Source organism: Oncorhynchus gorbuscha, linkage group LG13 (assembly GCF_021184085.1).
Source record: "Oncorhynchus gorbuscha isolate QuinsamMale2020 ecotype Even-year linkage group LG13, OgorEven_v1.0, whole genome shotgun sequence".
NCBI classification, from domain to species: Eukaryota; Metazoa; Chordata; class Actinopteri; order Salmoniformes; family Salmonidae; genus Oncorhynchus; species Oncorhynchus gorbuscha.
Genome location: NC_060185.1, coordinates 47,496,073 through 47,513,260, shown reverse-complemented (window position 1 = coordinate 47,513,260; position 17,188 = coordinate 47,496,073). Strand labels below are relative to the sequence as shown.

Here is a 17,188-nt window from a genome sequence, read left to right as displayed (position 1 = left end):
TGTCGTGTTTATTGGTTTTGTCTGCCTCTTTCTCTCACCACGCTGCACCTTGGTCCTCTTCATTCAATGGCCGTGACAGGGTCATGGATGCTGATTGGCTGAATGCCCGTGGTATATCAGACATTATAAACTGGGTGGTTCGAGCCCTGGACACTGATTGGCTGAAATCTGTGGTATTCCACAGGTATGATAAGCTATTTTTACTGCTCTAATTACGTTGGTAACCAGTTTATAATAGTAATAAGGCACCTCGGGGGTTTGTGGTATATGGCCAATATACCATGGCTAAGGGCTGAATCCAGGCAGTCCGCGATGGGTCATGCCTTAGAGCAGCCCTTAGCCGTAGTATATTGGCTATATACCACACCCCTTCAGGCCTTATTGCTTGAGTATATTTCTGGAAATATTGAGTATTCTGTTCCAATTAGGTTGGACATGACAGTCCTTCAGTCAGTTCTATACTCTGGCAGCTCTATCTAGTGCGTCCCTAGGCCCTTCGGTGTGTTTCCTTCACATTGGTCTGTGAGGCCTATTTCAAGTCGTAGTCCTACTTCATTGCTAATGAGACAAACAACAACAGTCAGGGCCTGGAATCAGAGGCGTACCACCTATAGCCCACTCTTTCAGGCTAGCTCCCATAATCCTCCGCTCTGGGCTGTTTGTATACAGCCTGCCCTGCCCTGTGACAGCGGGTTGTCCCGTTTGTGTGTCCTCGCCACAGTAAATCTGTTTTGATTTCATTTACAGGTGATGAAGTGCACACCCCATTGCGTGTTATTACGTGTCGCACACTGAGGTCCACTGTTCTACATCATGCATCTGTACTCAGATAGCCAAAGCAGTAGTTGAAATACTGTATCACAATGCTGTGAGTGAACAGTGGTATGTGATACCTATGTCGGATTAGGTGAAAATGCTGTAAGTGGCTATACCAGAGCTTTGATGATAACCAACAGTAGTGTACTATTTTATGGATTCTAATGTTGCGCTGTGTCTAAAGACCTCTATTTTTCTGTAAGAGAGCAGGGTTAGATCTGTGGATAGAGTTAACTGCCAGAGAGATCCTGAGGGGATGCCAGGACCAGGTGATACACCTCCACTTAAGACAAGCCAAAACAATTTCTCTTCCTGAGGGGAGAGGTATTCACTCTGTCAGGGCAGAATGACAGGTAAGTCCTCCCCACCACAACCTCTCTTGCCAAGGTGTTGGTGTGTGCGTGTTTATATAAGTGTCTGGGTTTGTGAGCATGAGAGTGTGTGACACAGAACAGGCTGAGGGGATATGGGGGGGGGTAGTTTACTCAGCCACAGTCCTGGAGCAGAGGAGTCTGGTTACCCCTACACAAACAAATGGCTTGACCAACAGATCAGGTCTCCAGAGAACCACAACCATATACAAGCTAATGAACAATTGGCAATACTCCAAGGTTTGTCCAGGGGTTATGGATGAGTTATCTAGAATCACTCAGGTTTGTTGTTAGAGGATGTGCCATCTAGTGCATGCAGTGAGATAAAGCACATGGGAGGATGGAGAAAGATTGATTTCTGGTGGTCCTTCTCACTGGAATTCTGTGGCCAGATGTAATTGCAAAACCACATGAGGAGTTTGGACCTACTCAGCATGCTCGTCACAAAAGTGGAGTTTTTGAAAGAGCATTAGGGTATGGCAGGTCATGAGTTTGAGGGCTCCAAATGGCTTCTATTTGACAACCCAATCCAAGTGGTCAGCTTGGTTGTTAAAGGCCTAGTAGAGCGACAGGACCAGTAAGGGCACGAAACACTTTCCCACAATGCATTGGAACAAACACACAATATGCAGTATTGGCAGAAAAATGAATAACTGTCTAATAGAGTATAATTTCAGAGCATTTAGAGCAACATTTTAGTCAAGTGACGCTTTTTAGGTCACTGAAAATCATTTCGCCACAATACTGACCTCTTCAGTTCTGTGGACATTTTCGGTTACTCGTGTGAGGAGGCAGTATATCAATTTAGCCTTGGCTTTATGTTGATATACACCATCTGTAACAACCTGTCTCCAAACCCCTTACTCATGGGAGAATGGAGTTAGAGAGGGGGAAAACCTTTTCTTTTTATCTTTGGATATGAGAGGGGAGAGGGTGCTTCCCCCCCCCCATTTCTCAGAGGGCCTGTTTTCTATTTTTCGGAGCTGGCCCCACAGGAAGGCCCTTGTGTTCCACACGCGGTCCACTCTGTCCCGCTCCCCGCCGAGGGCCCTATCTTACATCACATCAGGCAGATACGCTTTCAAAGCCTGCCCCTGCTGGCCCCCTTTATGGCCATTCTTTAATGGCCATTCAAAAGCATGGAAATGTGGGTGCATAAAGGGAGATGGGAGGAAGGGGTGTAGGGAGGGAAAACAGGAAAAAACATGGCATGCTGTACAAAACCCCATAGAATGGAATGCAGCTCGAGAGTTCTGCACAGCTATGCCGGTGAGGGGTTTTCTGAAGGCCCGGGAGATATTTGGACGCTGCTGAACATCTGCTCGCAGTGAACAAGCCCCCTCCCCTTCCCCCTCTCTTTCAGTCTCCTGTTCCTTTCACTACGGCCATCCAATCATAATAAACTTTAGGGCTTGCTCTAATTAGGGCTGGCCTGCCGCCTGAGGAGCGACTGACTGTGCATGCCTGAGCACAGTGATTGTGATTATCCTTCATGTGAACAAAGAGCCCACCACCACTGCTCTGTAGAGGGGGCTCTTCTTTTAAAGGAAAGAATCCAACTACAGCAGCATGCTGAGGGCCATGCTCAATGAGGGAAATAAATGATATAGAATTGTAAAGAAATGGTATTGACCAAAAGTTGTTAATGACTCAATGTACATGTAACTGTCAAAATAAAGGAAACACTTAAGTAAACGAGGTCTGCAAAGTACATTGAAAGCAGGTACTTCCACACAGGTGTGGTTCCTGAGTTAATTATGGAAAGGGGGTACCTAGTACCTAGTCATTTGCACAACTGAAATGCATTCAACTGAAATGTGTCTTCCGCATTTAACCCAACCCCTCTGAATTAGAGAGGTTCAATTAACATCCCATCATGCTTAGAGTCATGCATACAAATGCCACCAGGGCTAGAAGAAGAAATCTCAGTGACTTTGAAAGAGGTCTCAAAGTAGCATAGTGGAATTAAAGGGTGCGGGTGTGTGTCTCAGTCACCAGATCTCAACCCAATTGAACAGCATTTTCCACCATCATCAACAAAACCTCAAATTATGTAATTTCTCCAATAGAGTTCCAGACACTTGTAGAATGTACAGTGCATTGCAAAAGTGGATTTATTTGGATTGCATATAATGGATATAAACAAAAAAGTTCAAATTGGTGAAGTGAAATTAACAAAATAACTTGTTTAATAAATAAATACAAATGGAAAAGTGGTGCGTGCATACTGTATGTATTCACCCCCTTTGATATGAAGCCCTTAAATAAGATCTGGTGCAACCAACTACCTTCATATGTCACATAATTAGTTAAATAATGTCCACCTGTGTGCAATCTAAGTATCACATGATCTGTCACATGATCTCAGTATATATACACCTGTTCTGAAAGGCCCCTGAGACTGCAACACCACTAAGCAAGGGGCATCACCAAGCAAGTGGCACCACCAAGCAAGTGGCACCATGATGAACAAGGAGCTCTTCAAACAGGTCAGGGACAAAGTTGTGGAGAAGTACAGATCAGGGTTGGGTTATAAAAAATATACGAAACTTTGTACTTCCCACGGAGGACCATTAAATCCATTATTCAAAAATGTGAAGAATATGGCACCACAACAACCCTGCCAAGAGAGGGCCGCCCACCAAAACTCATGGACCAGCCAAGGAGGGCGTTAAATCAGAGACGCAACAAAGAGACCAAAGATACCCCAATCTCTGCTGTGGAGCTTTGCAGCTTTTTCTGGGTTATCTGTCCATAGGACCACTTTAAGATGTACACTCCACAGAGCTGGCCTTTAAGGAAGAGAAATAAGAAGCAAACATGTTTGGTGTTTGCCAAAAGGCATGTGGGAGACTCCTCAAACATTTGGAAGAAGGTCACTGGTCAGATGAGCCTAAAATCAAGCTTTTTGACCATTAGGAAAATGCTATGTCTGGGGCAAACCCAACACCTCTCATCACCCCGAGAACATTATCCCCACAGTGAGGCATGGTGGTGGCAGCATCATGCTGTGGGGATGTTTTTCATCGGCAGGGACTGGGAAACTGGTCAGATTTGGAGGAATGATGGATGGGGCTAAATACAGGGAAATTCTTGAGGGGAAACCTGTTTCAGTCTTCCAGGGATATGAGACTGGGACTAAGGTTTACCTTCCAGCAGGACAATGACCCTAAGCATACTGCTAAAGCAACACTCGAGTGGTGTAAGGGGAAACGTTTAAATGTCTTGGAAAGCCCAGACCTCAATCCAATTGAGAATCTGTGGTATGACTTTTAAAGATTGCTGTACACCAGCGGAACCCATCCAACTTGATGGAGCTGGAACAGTTTTGCCCTGAAGAATGGGCAAAAATCCCAGTGGCTAGATGTGCCAAGCTTATAGAGACATACCCCAAGATACTTGCAGCTGTAATAACTGCAAAAAGTGTCTCTACAATGTATTGACTTTGGGGGGGGGTGAATAGTTATGCACGCTTAAGTTTTCTGTTTTTTTGTCTTACTACTTGTTTGTCTCACACCAAAAAAACATATTGCATCCTAAAAGGGGTAGGCATGTTGTGTAAATCTAATTATACAACCCCCCCCCCAAAAAAAAAATATATTTGAATTCCAAGTTGTAAGGCACTAAAATAGGAAAAATGCCAAGGGGGGTGAGTGATTTCGCAAGCCACTGTATGCTTGCAAAACCTGTTCTGGAGGCCTATTAAGCTGCCAAAGCCCTATTAATACACTTTATGTTGGTGTTTCCTTTATTTTGGCAGTTACCTGTATTCACTGCTGAAGGAAATGGGGTCGTATTGAATGAAATGCCTTTTTGCTTCCTGTATATTTCTCCCGCTGTGAAGGTAAAAGTAGCTTGTCAGGCGTCTTGGATTTTACCTCTCGTTTTTTGGGGTAACCGAATTAATACTGATAAGACGGGATACTCGGATTTCTTACTATGACATTTTTTTACACTTTCCATTGTGATAAGGTATTAGTTGAGGCTTGAAATAGAGTACTATTACCGTCAGTCAACCAGAAAGAATGCATGAGGTTATACCGATGGAATGTTTTTTATTTTTTATTTAACCTTTATTTAACTAGGCATGTATGAGGTATAGATATGCAAAGTATCATAAATGGCTGTGACACAACTTTTGTGCGTTTCCAATCCCCCATCGCTCCCAATTGTAAAGCTTTTCAAAACTTCCTCTCGGTGCTTGGTATTTTTTGCAATACAATGTCTGTCCACAGGGGAGCAAATTGGCTGGTTCGGAGTGGAAATGGATGGCAGAGAATATATGACATATGATATGATCTTATCAGAGTTCCCTGTTATCAGTACAATCACATGGGGGCTGGGGGAGGAATCAGATGTCATACTACCATGAGAGAACACAGACTGTTCTTTCATGAAGACGTTTGACCATTTATTAGAGTAATTAGTGAGAGAGGAAGAGAGAGACAGACAGAGAGCGAGAGAGTTATATTTCTTTATCTGCATCTAAGACTGATGGAATTTCCTTGTAGTATTTCAGCACTTTTCCCCAAAGCATCACAGTTTGGTATTACATCTGCATGACTTTCACGCAATAGCAATAAAAAAAATAAAAAAAGATAAACAAAATGTATAACTGAGGGTATGCTTAGAAAAGGAGTCAAACCCCATCCCCCACAATCCTGTGTTTTTCTGCCCCCAGCACTACCCAGGTCACCATTTGAACAACTCCAAAATCTTAAACAGGCCCACACCTCACCCTCTCTTTAGGCTCTGTTGTTTATTCCTCCTTAAGGCCACTTGACAAATCATCTGGTTACTGGGCTGATTTGTGGATCCTGAGGGTATAGAAAGAGAGGCTGATAGGGAGGGGGTGGTGTTAGAGGGGGGTGTGCGCTCCACCCAAACCTCCAGCCGCCCCCCTGGCAGAGGTAAGGCAGATGGGCTCTGGGTCAGAAAATGTGGAGATGATTAGGCCTCAACAGGCCGCTAGCTGACTAACCATTCCCCAGCTTCCAGGTTTCTGCCTTCATGTAAATCATGTGGTTTTATGGTCTCTCAGCCATATGTCGGTTTGGTTGCTTTGTTGGCCTTCTGTTGTTCAGAGTGTTGTTTGGTTCTGTATTTCCTCACTGTTAAGGCCAAGCAAGGCCGACCCTATGGGAAAATAATTTTTCCATCAACCGCATGTTGGTGAGCATGGTGACATGTTTAATTTCCCAATGTGAAGTGTTGCTACTTAAGGGTCGGAATATTATTTTTGCAAAGGAAACTCAATAGTTATTCAAGCTTTTCAAACTTTCTATTAACACTAAAACAGATGATGTTAAACCACAATTACTCCTAATGACAAATACGGATCGTAATTGGGTCACATATTTTCTATGGAAAGCCACTGCCATTGTTTAATCAGTGTGGCCAGAAGACAAAAACCCCACTCGGGTCATGGTAATAATCTTTCTCCTTGCTGACCCTACACTAGAAAAACAGCTAGCCTCTATCCATCTGTGTCCCATTAGAGCTATCAAAATACACACAGGCTTAATTTAGCCCAGTGCAGAGGCCTTGACACCCATCGGGCATGCCCAGCAGGTACCGCACAGGGGCCAGAGGTGACGACCTCACCTTTGCCCCCTGACATGCCCCCCACCCCCCCCCACCCCACCCCCACCATTCCGTTCCTCATAACAGAAATCCTGTTGATTCAATTAAACACGAAGAACGCTGTGGCGCTCCCGCACAAAGGGGGCAAAGGTACAAGGCCAGTCAGGGAGAGGGATGGAAGGCAAAAGGCATCCATTAGAGCCAAAGACAGGCAAACAAATGCCTTGTAACCAGGGAGAGGCCACATGGGTAGAGGTGGGAGGGGTGGAGGAGGTACAGGGGATGGACAAAGAGGTCATTATTTTTGGGGTAGCCCATTGGATCTCAGCAGCGATGACATAGGGTCAGCTGTGAAGGACTCGGTGGGGTCGACTGGCCACGAATGCACGGATTACCACTGACACGACATTTCATTAGGTAAACATTGAAGGATAAGCAAGAGTAACTCTTCCATGGGTTTAGTGGATGTGGCTTTCTATTGAGGACTGTGTCAGTTCTGAGAAGAGAAGAGACAGGGACAGGGTGTCTGTTGTGCTGCTCTGCGAATAAAACACAAACTACAATATTGATGCAAATGCATACAGTATACATATGTGTGATCACTTTTTATTAGGCTGAGATATTAAAACAGGACATCTTTTGGTGGTTATACACAAATAGGTATTCTTTTGATTTAAATCAAACCGTTGCTTTTAAGGTAGAGCAAGCCCAAACACCTGCATTTCTGTCATGATGACCTGGTTTAAGGTGAGAAGGCAGAACCACCCAATCTCTCCTTTTGAATCTGTCTGTCTAAGGGTTTGATCCCGAGAGCAACCTGTAACCCCATAGCCTTTCCTGACTATAGGGGGAGGACCTGTCGCAGTGAACCATGGTGGCTATGGCCTGTGGAAAATCTATATAGTGTAGGTCAAAGCTGGCAAGTTAGGCAACAAATAGTATGAGAACTTACCAAGACAGCATAGCATGATTACAAACTGCACACATACTGAGGCCTGATAGTATATTGTACATTCTGTACATTCCGTTACACTAACAGTACTTTAAAAAAAAAAAGTTTTAAAAAAAAATCACATGCGCAGAATAAAACAAGGTTAGACTTGACCATGAAATGCTTACATACGAGCCCTTTCCCAACAATGCAGTTAAAAGGTAACAAAATGAACAAATCGATTCAAAGAAAATAGTAACACAGCAAAATAACACAGTGAAATAACAATAACGAGCCTATCTACAGGCTATATACAAGGAGTTCCCGGCACCGAGTCAGTGTGCTGCGGTGCGAGGGAGTTGGGGTGATTTGATTGAGGTTATAAGCACATTGTAGGTTTGGTTTGGTGATTGACTGAAGTACTATGACCATGCAGGTTGGGGATGAGAAGCAGAAAGTCCGGTTAGACGTTTAATTACTTTCAACCACTAAGAGCTTGAACAAATGTTACATCGAGTAATGTAAGTAGAGTAAATGGATTTGGTTCCAGGATTTAGAACATTGGATGGGTGATGTAGACAGTTCGTTTTGTCATCAGGCCTTGTGTTTAATGAATAGTTTAAGGACATAGCCTCCCAGAGCCAGTAATGTCAAACTGCAAGTCGCCCTTGTAATGCTTTGAGACGTCCCTCTCCAACAGCACAGCATAAATGGGCATTTTAATGAAATACCAGTTGGACACAGCTTTCTTAGCCAGTGGCATTTGGGGCATTGTCTTCTTGGTGGACGGAAATCATGGCGATAATGTCAGATTTGCCCAAACAATCCATCGAGTTAGCCTTGAGAAACCCAAAACCCACAAGGTCTGCCTGCATTACCTTGGCACCGGAGTCATGTCAGGGAGGGTGTGTGTGTGTGACTGGGAGTTGAGAGAGTAGCACTTAAGGTTATTTGAAAGAAAGGTGCTCTTTAATCCTGGGAGGGGGATACTAACACGACCCCACCCCAGTTCATCCTAAACAAACCGTCCCATGTCTTTTGTCAAGGCACATACAAAGTGTGGCTCGTGACGACGATAACTTTATTTCCAGTGCGAGAGCTAAGATTCAGGAAAACAATCTGATTCTAAACAAATCTGCCTGTCAATTCTTAGCAGTAGCACTGTTAGCGTTTCAGCTTGTGGAAAGCCAAAACAATCCCGTCAGTTCGAATAGGCTCAGTAGGCTACATGTGACTGGTTGGCCCAAAATGCATCAGATGATCAAGATTTGTGTGTGGGGGGGGGGGGGGGGGGGATCAGTGATGGAATTGGTTAACAATATCTTAACTGAAATTAGCAATGGAAATCCCAAATAATCCAGAGACCAATCTACCCATTTGAATAGCCTGAAGTGATGTCTGACATCACAGGAGTTTGGCCGGACAGGTTTTTGTAACAGCAACAGAACCATTTGATTAGTGAACTGCCACACTAACCCCAGTTCACACAATCTTTTCCAAAGCTCAGTGGTCAGGTAGCAACTCCCCCCCTTCAAAGACCTGCCTTCATATCCCCTTGATAACCTCCTATGGTCTCTGCCTGTCTTTTAATCAAGAGGGGGGCTTTATCTGGGGGAAGTGATTAGCCACAAGCTCTTACAAAAAACGAATCCTTTCACTAACGGCAAAAGAGAAAAAATCTCCCCAGACGTCCTGGTATTGTAACCAGATTTCCTCTCTCACCCGCAAAGAAACGATCATATCTTCCCTTCTGAGGAAAGAGTGGTAAATTAAAAGTTATTGTTACTTTCTTGGAGATATGGGCCCCATACTCACCCACCACCCATTCCCTCATTCCAACCTCCTGGGAGATTTATAGGAGAAACAATAGGGGGGGAAGTTATCTGGAGAGCGCAAATGTCAAACAGTTTGAGGTAAACCTCGAGCAATGACGGAGGTTATAGCCCTTTACGTGGCAAACAGGATAACACTGTTAAGCTGTTTTGAAGAACATAAATCTTTCTGCATACCATAAACTACTCTGCAGAATTAGTCTCTCTGAAGTAGCGTTCAACATTTTGAATTTACAAATAATAGTAACTCATATAGATGAGTATTTGTGAAATATTTAGTTGTTTAATTGAATAAACCTGAAACTATTTTTTTTAAATTGTCAGTACTGTGTGACTGGGAGAGAAGTATGAACAAATACAATTAGATGCAGAAACAATGAATATGATGAGATGTGTGAAAACATAGGTATGAGCAAGAAAATAATCCTCTCTGCAGCTCTCTTTTGCCATGAGCAAAGAGTGGATTCATGAGAACTTGTGACAGCATCACAAATCAGTCAAGCCAGCAGCTATGGGGCAGTGGGTATAGGAAGGGGGGCTGCTTTTGTGTCAGAAGCACTGTGTTCACTCATTCACTCCCCAGCTGCAGACGGTTTTCGGGGCTCTGGTTCCCATACTTAGATTAAATCTTCCCAATTCAAGAGATAAATGAGTGTGTGTGAAGAGGTTACTGGTGAAGGAGGGGGAGGAGAAGGGAAGGGGGCGGGGACAGATGCAGGAGGGGTGGTGGGACAAGGGCATTTTCGTAATCAGTCCAAACAAAAATAGTCAATTTTCTTCCCGTCCTGTAACTTTATTGATCACATTGTGATGCAGGGAAGGCCTGGGAACGCCATGTAGCACTATGCAGGGTAGCAGCAGGCTCCCTGCCCAATCTAATCCACACTCTTACTGCTCCAGCACAATCAAGCTCTGGAGACAGAGACCATTTTACTGGGGTTTGGCGAGGAGGATCCTGATGCTGTCAGCCAGATAGTCTCTGTCCCTTTGACTTTGTTGTGTAAATGTTATGACATGCACAATGTTTATGGGCAATTCATACACTCTTCCCTTCTTCATTTCAATTCTCCCAGGACTCCCTTTCATGGTCAGAAAAGAAGAGCTTGGTGCTGCTGAACATGTCAGTGCTGCAAACATGACAAAAGTTAATTCTGCAAACATTACCACGCAACGTGGACAACAAGAGGGTCACTGTGTGTTACATCTGACCCACTGCCAGCCTCACAGTGGTTAAAAATCAGCTTTCGGTATGTTGAATCAGTCTAACTTCTATATCACAAGACACTGCCACTTCTTTCACAGTGGACACGATGAATATATTGAAGAGTTCAAACAATTATCTTTATTTGGAGGAAAAGAAAAACATTTAAAGACCATACAGCTATTAAAGCACAGGTACTTTTATAGCACAACAACCATGGTAGTAGAAATTGCATAGGTCTTTGAACTGGTTTCCTGGAATTACAGAAATACATTCACTACAACCAACTCTATATGGTAGAAATTTAACAGAAATGGTACACGACACAGGGGAAAAAATAACATTTGAGGGAAGAAATCTCTCCAGCACAGATGGTTATGTTTGCGAAAACCCCCAAAATAAAACAGAGAACTGCATCAGACCTAAAAGAAAGGAATGGGGGGAGGGGAGGAGAATTAAGAGGTGGAACTGTGGAGGATGTTTACTTGAACATACATTCAGACCAGACGGGGCGTTTGAAGTTGGCCATAGTTAATTCTCTGTTTTAGAGTGACGGAGCAGACACCACCTCACTCCAGCCTCTTTTTTTTATGGCTTTAGAAAGGAGAAGTGAGACAGCTGGAGTTCTGGCTCAGAGCATTTATTTACTTCTCCCTGTGGCAAAGTAAAAGTTCTCCACAAAGAGAGCCTGTGAATGGCTCACCCCAGGTAGTCATGCCCTACGTTCTCCTTTGTCTACCTTTAGTTTAAAGCTAAAGCATTCTGTATTTGTTTCTTTTCAAGGGAAAAAAAGGCCTTTAACCGAAGGGATGGCGTCGGTGACTTTGCGCTTGGATATTGCGATTTAAGACGTGTAAATGTGAAGGAATGATCGACCTTTTGACTATGTTGAGGGGGGCAAACACAAGGCTTGGTCTTGGAGGTACTGACATAAATCCTTTTATCCTAAGAATGGCTTTCCTTTAAAAGGGCAAGGCAGGACTTTGAGGTAACCTGAACCAGAGCCAAACTCAAAATATTACAGTTCATTAAATAACAGGCCGTAGCAGTCTAATAAAAGCTTGTTTTAGGGGAGCACTAATAAACCTGACTTGACTGATATGTCAAAATCAGGAAGAGGACACGGTCTTTGAAAAGGGTATAAAACCTATCATCAGAGGTAGGGAGAGGTTTCCATGTCGAATACAAATAGATTTGTAATGTAAAAAAAAAGAAGTCTGATGTCGAAATGAATGAAGCAAATATCACAAGGGAATGAATATCTGGGACACAATCCAGTCACATAGCCTACATACATCCTCCTTCCTCTTAAATGTCCCGGGACAAGTAAAAACTAGGAAGATAATTTATCTAACCTAGCCTAATTCTGCTGCTCTGTATTTATACTCATGATCTTCAAAACAATATGCAGTTGACCATTACAACATTTTGTGTCAAATAGATTGATCCTGTCCAGTGGGTATTGAAGCACAATTTCATACAAAACACAGAGGTTTTAGCTTTCCCTTTGAAATGCTGAAAGCTGAACACAGCCTTTCTAGAGCCTGAGGCACTGATGATCGTAAACAGAACAGAATGATGCATTTCAATCCATAAAACATTTACATGGAACAGTAAGAGATGAGGTAACTTCCTGTTTCAGTAAGTATTACCAAACTTGAACAAATATGTTTCAAATTGTGTTTTAAAGTGGCAATCTGCAGTTGTAATAATAACAAAGCGTCCTTCCAGCCCCGTTTCTGGAAAAAGCTGAGGGATGGGTTGGAGAAATGTAACCACTCTGAAAGTCCTAGACAGAGCAATGACCATCCCAACTTATAGTGTTAACCATGTTGAGGCTATATACCGTTTCTTTAAATGTACTTTATTTACAAACATTGGAGTAAAACAAACTTATATGTTGGGTTCTGAAGGGGGTAAGACAGGTGAACTAAGCTCATGACGCATTTATAAGTTATTTTCTAAAAATAATTTAAAAAAAAGGTGCATATCATGAATTTATAAGTCCAAAAATGGATGTAGTAACTGCAGATCGCTCCTTTAATGTATTATTTTGTACAAACAACATTTTCAATCCAGGTCTTAAATGTATTTCTCTTGATGCAGGGTAAAGCAGAAAGATCATATCTCAAGATAATAACATGATTCACAAAGTTTGAAAGAGACAACTGGGGAGCTGGATATCACTGCTATAATGTTCAACTGGGCTCTCTTTTCAAATGATAATGCACTCCAATTCCATTCACAGGCATGCTGTCGAGAAGAGTATATTGCAGAGACTACCCTCTAGTGGCATAAAAAAAGTTATTTTGTCAACAACTATTTGTTGTTTCTTTAGCAAATGCAGTCAACAAAGAGCCAAGGAAATGACATGGGATAAGTATGAAAATCATTTGAGAATAAAAATGCAATTCGTATTTGATTTCCCTCAACAACAGAGATGATACCTACAACAGACTAACTGCAATACCTTCTAGTTAATTCTAGTTAATATACAAAGACATGAAACTGATGTTAGGATACAAAATAAATCTGTTAAAGACAATTAAATAGAGGAATCAATATCTGGTGACTACATTAAGCTTTTTTTAAAGTATGTTTATAAAACTCAAATAAGTGTGTAATTCTTTACAATTTATTATTGCTTTCTAAAGAAAAAATAATGTAATACAAAAATAATATGTAGTAAACCACCTTCAATGTAATGACATTTAAGGACCTTGGGGTTGACATTCACATTATTTTATTGTCACAGATGAACATAACATTTTAAAGAGGTGGGTCCTATTCAAATCTTCTGAATCACGACCTGGAATTTACCTGTGTGGGAACACAAAAGGTGGTAATATTACTTAAAAAGACAAACGTCTGACAAAGTATGGACATATTATGTACCTTGTCATTAAAGAAGCTACATGTAATATTTTGGCATTGTAATTTCAGAAAATGCCTTTAAGATACAGTATCTACAGTAATAGTGGATTGGGCCCACACCAAATTGCATTTGAATCATGCAGCCTTCTTATTGGTCAACGAAAGACTGACCAGCTCTTGTTGTTGAAATTAACTGGGCCTGAGCGGCACGCTAACCAATATCAATCCGTTAGCGCGTGGTACTTACACAAATCACTCAGCCTCAGTCAATTTGACAAGAGATTTGATGGCCACAAAAATATTACATGTAGCTCCTTTAATAATGGAAAAGGAATCACGGAAGTGCTTCAGGTTCTGAACCAAGCTGATAAATAGTCTGCTCAGAGGGCCCATATAGAAAGAGGTGCCTCTAATGGCGCTTTCTAAACGCTAGCTTAGCATGTCATATCCGCCAAGCTAACTATGTAGAAACACCTGATCGTCTGAAGTTGCCGAGCTGTGCTTGCTCAGTGCAGCACTCCTTTGAAATAAAGTTGTTTTTGACATATGGAATTGTGTAATTTTATTACTTTCACGGCTACGTAATAAAGACACATTGAGCTTTTTAAGAAGTCGTCTCGAAGCTAGATAATGTTTTTGAAGTGAAATAAAATCTACTAACAAGGGATGAGTTTGTCACTCAGCTAGCCAAAGTCCTGCCCTGGACTGCTTAACAACCTTTACAGGAAGTACCTGTCACTGAACACTCTCTGACTTGAAACATCTCTGTAGTATCGGTAATGTTTGGTGTAGTATGATGGTATATGATAAATGATGATGATGATGATAAAAGAGACTCACATGAGGGCATTAGGGTGACCTCAGCTGTCACCACACAATCCATTCCCAAGTTAGACAAAGCTCCTCTCACCAATCCACAGGAGTATGCCAGATACTGTTGCAAAATATACCAGACAGTTACGGCTGAACATTTACATTCGAGTTAAATCACAGAAGGCCTATATTTCAATCTATTTGGCTGAATATTCTAGAATAATGTTAAACCTTGGGCCAAATAGGGTGTGGCAAACATTTTTTCCATCCAAGTACTAACAGGCATACTTTAACTTATCAAGTTTAACCTGGTGTTAGTGCCGGGCTGGAACAAGTGTGTTCCCAGCCTGGGTCCCCAGAACCAAGATTTAAGACCACTGTTGTAAAATGAGAAATGACTGGGTCTACTTTAAAAAAAAGATTGGATGTCTTACTTTTGGAGCTTCCTCGAGGTACTGCTTCCCGTTAGAAAACTGTGTCAAGAGCGCAAACTTGTTGTCTTGCAAAACATAAGTACCCTGTGTAGAAACATGACACGCCATGAATATTTGGGAGGAAGGCCATAAGTAGTGTAGTATATCAGCAGCTGAATTCCTAATCTAAAGTGCTTTTATTTTTATGGGCACACCTGGTGGTTTGTCCTAAGGTTGTCAATTTGCTTTCTGAAGACATTTATCCAGAAGTCTTTACAGATGAATTTCATGACATCCAAGTCATCTTTGAAGCTGGGCGAATCTTTTGTGAACCTGGAGGGTCAGGAAACACACAAGGTTAGCCTACATATATTGCCATTTCAATCAGGTAAAGTGATACTAAAGTACTCAAAGGTGGAACTTAGGTCAAACTGAAATACAGGGCATATGCAATAGTGAAAACGGTTGTCCTACCTTTCTATAAGCCCCTGTCCTACTCTGAAGCCCATGCCTTCCAGAGTGGACACACACGTTGCCCTATCCTGTGTAGAAAAAAAAACAAATAGCTAGATGTGACAACAATATACAAACACACCTTTTGATGATGATTAAGCTTTCAAACAATGTTGAGTGGGTATGTCAGGTGGCTGTCTAATGACGTTACGAGCTTAACTTACCTTGTCCATCTCCCCTCTCGAGGCTTGATCTTTGTAAATATGGGACACCATCTCCATGTGGAGGAACTCAAAGAGTACGTCGTCGGCCATGTCTGAAATAAAATAAAAATCTTAATACGAAAAGCTAGGCAACGTTCTCTACCTGACTGACAAACGTTTAAAACATGCAAGCTAAATGATCCTGGTACACTGGTGGAGAACATCTAGCTAGCTAACATTAGCTAGTGCTTGAAACTGCGGGCAATGCTTTCTTCTGATTTAAAATATAATTTGCTATCTACGTTCAATAAATATGATCACATATTACTAACGCATGTAAATCCAACAGATTACCTATTTTACAGCTCTGGTTTGAGTTACTTTCCGCTAAATTGCTCACGATGTAAACAAAGCGTTACTTCCTGACTACGGAACCTGCGAAGGAGGCACAACTTTGCTTCGTCGTGCCGAAGGACAAATAGCTGGATAACTGATTACAGGAGAAAATGCTAAACATTTTTCTTTAATGTTTTGTTTAGAAGAAAAAACAATCAGACACTATGAATTGGTCAATAGGGTCACCAGCTAGGACAACAATGCAAATAGTTTGTTTCTTCATGCAGCTCACACCCTTCCCAGTTTATGTGAAATTCCCTTATTCATATTTTAAGACCATAACATAATTTCAATACATGTCCTTTTAATTTGACAGGTTATATGAGGACAGAGATATGTTCGCAATATGTGAGGTGATGCACATTTTCAGTCTAGGAACACATAAAACGTAAAAAGAAACACAATTCATGTTTTATTGAATATTTTCTCATTTCAGGCTACTTTTTGTTACAGCTTCAATGTTATGATAAAGGTATATTGGTATTCCGGAATCTGGTATTGCTTTGAATTATTAGAGTATACTACAAAACAGTTTGGAGATCTTGGAGTGTCTGATGCTGAAAACGGGAGCTCAAATAATTGATCTGCAAAAAAAGCTTGCATTTAAAATAAATGTACATCATATTTTCCTTTTGAAGTAGGCCTACAATGTACATTGCAACATTAATTTCTAATTCCACAATGGCTAAAACTACTGATTAGATTTGCAATTCATAAATGAAACCAGTCCTTCCATTACAGTGAATATTTCATTCTTCACTTTTAAAAATACAATAGTATCAATAACATTTTCAGGCATGTTTCAGTCCATAAATAAGACTATCATCACAAGTATGCCTCTTTTTATTGTTCTCATTTGGATTAGGTTTAATGTCAAGGTGCATCAAATACATTACACTAAATAACTCAATATCAATGGACTTGATGTCATGTTTTGTCTTATATTGTCTTGTCATTTTGCTTTTCCTTCTGTTCGTTTTCCCCCTGCTGGTCTTTTTAGGTTCGTTCCCCTTTTTCTCTCTCCCTCTCTCTCTCTCTTCTCTCTATCGTTCCGTTCCTGCTCCCAGCTGTTCCTATTCCCCTAATCAATCATTTAGTCTTCCCACACCTGTTCCCTATCTTTTCCCCTGATTAGAGTCCCTATTTCTCCCCTTGTTTTCCATTTCTGCCCTGTCGGATCCTTGTATATTGTTCACCGTGCTGTGTCTTTGTATCGCCCTGTCGTGTCGTGTTTCCCTCAGATGCTGCGTGGTGAGCAGGTGTCTGAGTCTGCTACGGTCAAGTGCCTTCCCGAGGCAACCT

The 17,188-nt window shown here is 41.8% G+C and overlaps 1 protein-coding gene across 1 annotated transcript; it reads right to left on the bottom strand.

Annotated features, from left to right (window-relative positions):
* Nucleotides 1–10,855: 10,855 nt before the first annotated feature.
* trappc6bl (trafficking protein particle complex subunit 6B, like) lies at nucleotides 10,856–15,974 on the bottom strand. The gene is made up of 7 exons (XM_046294777.1): nucleotides 15,845–15,974; nucleotides 15,512–15,603; nucleotides 15,309–15,376; nucleotides 15,050–15,167; nucleotides 14,856–14,939; nucleotides 14,449–14,542; nucleotides 10,856–13,554 (listed from the first exon to the last, which is right to left on the bottom strand). The coding sequence occupies exons 2-7, from the start codon at nucleotides 15,599–15,601 to the stop codon at nucleotides 13,523–13,525; spliced, it is 486 nt and encodes a 161-aa protein (XP_046150733.1). The 5' UTR covers nucleotides 15,602–15,603; nucleotides 15,845–15,974; the 3' UTR covers nucleotides 10,856–13,522.
* Nucleotides 15,975–17,188: the final 1,214 nt, after the last annotated feature.

Excerpts from the sequence above, each read along its gene's own strand:
- trappc6bl (XM_046294777.1), bottom strand. The coding sequence starts at position 15,601 with ATGGCCGACGACGTACTCTTTGAGTTCCTCCACATGGAGATGGTGTCC. Across the intron at positions 14,543-14,855 it reads ACCTCGAGGAAGCTCCAAAA|TATCTGGCATACTCCTGTGG; the intron begins GTAAGACATCCA and ends ATTTTGCAACAG. Across the intron at positions 13,555-14,448 it reads GGTCACCCTAATGCCCTCAT|GTAAATTCCAGGTCGTGATT; the intron begins GTGAGTCTCTTT and ends GTTCCCACACAG.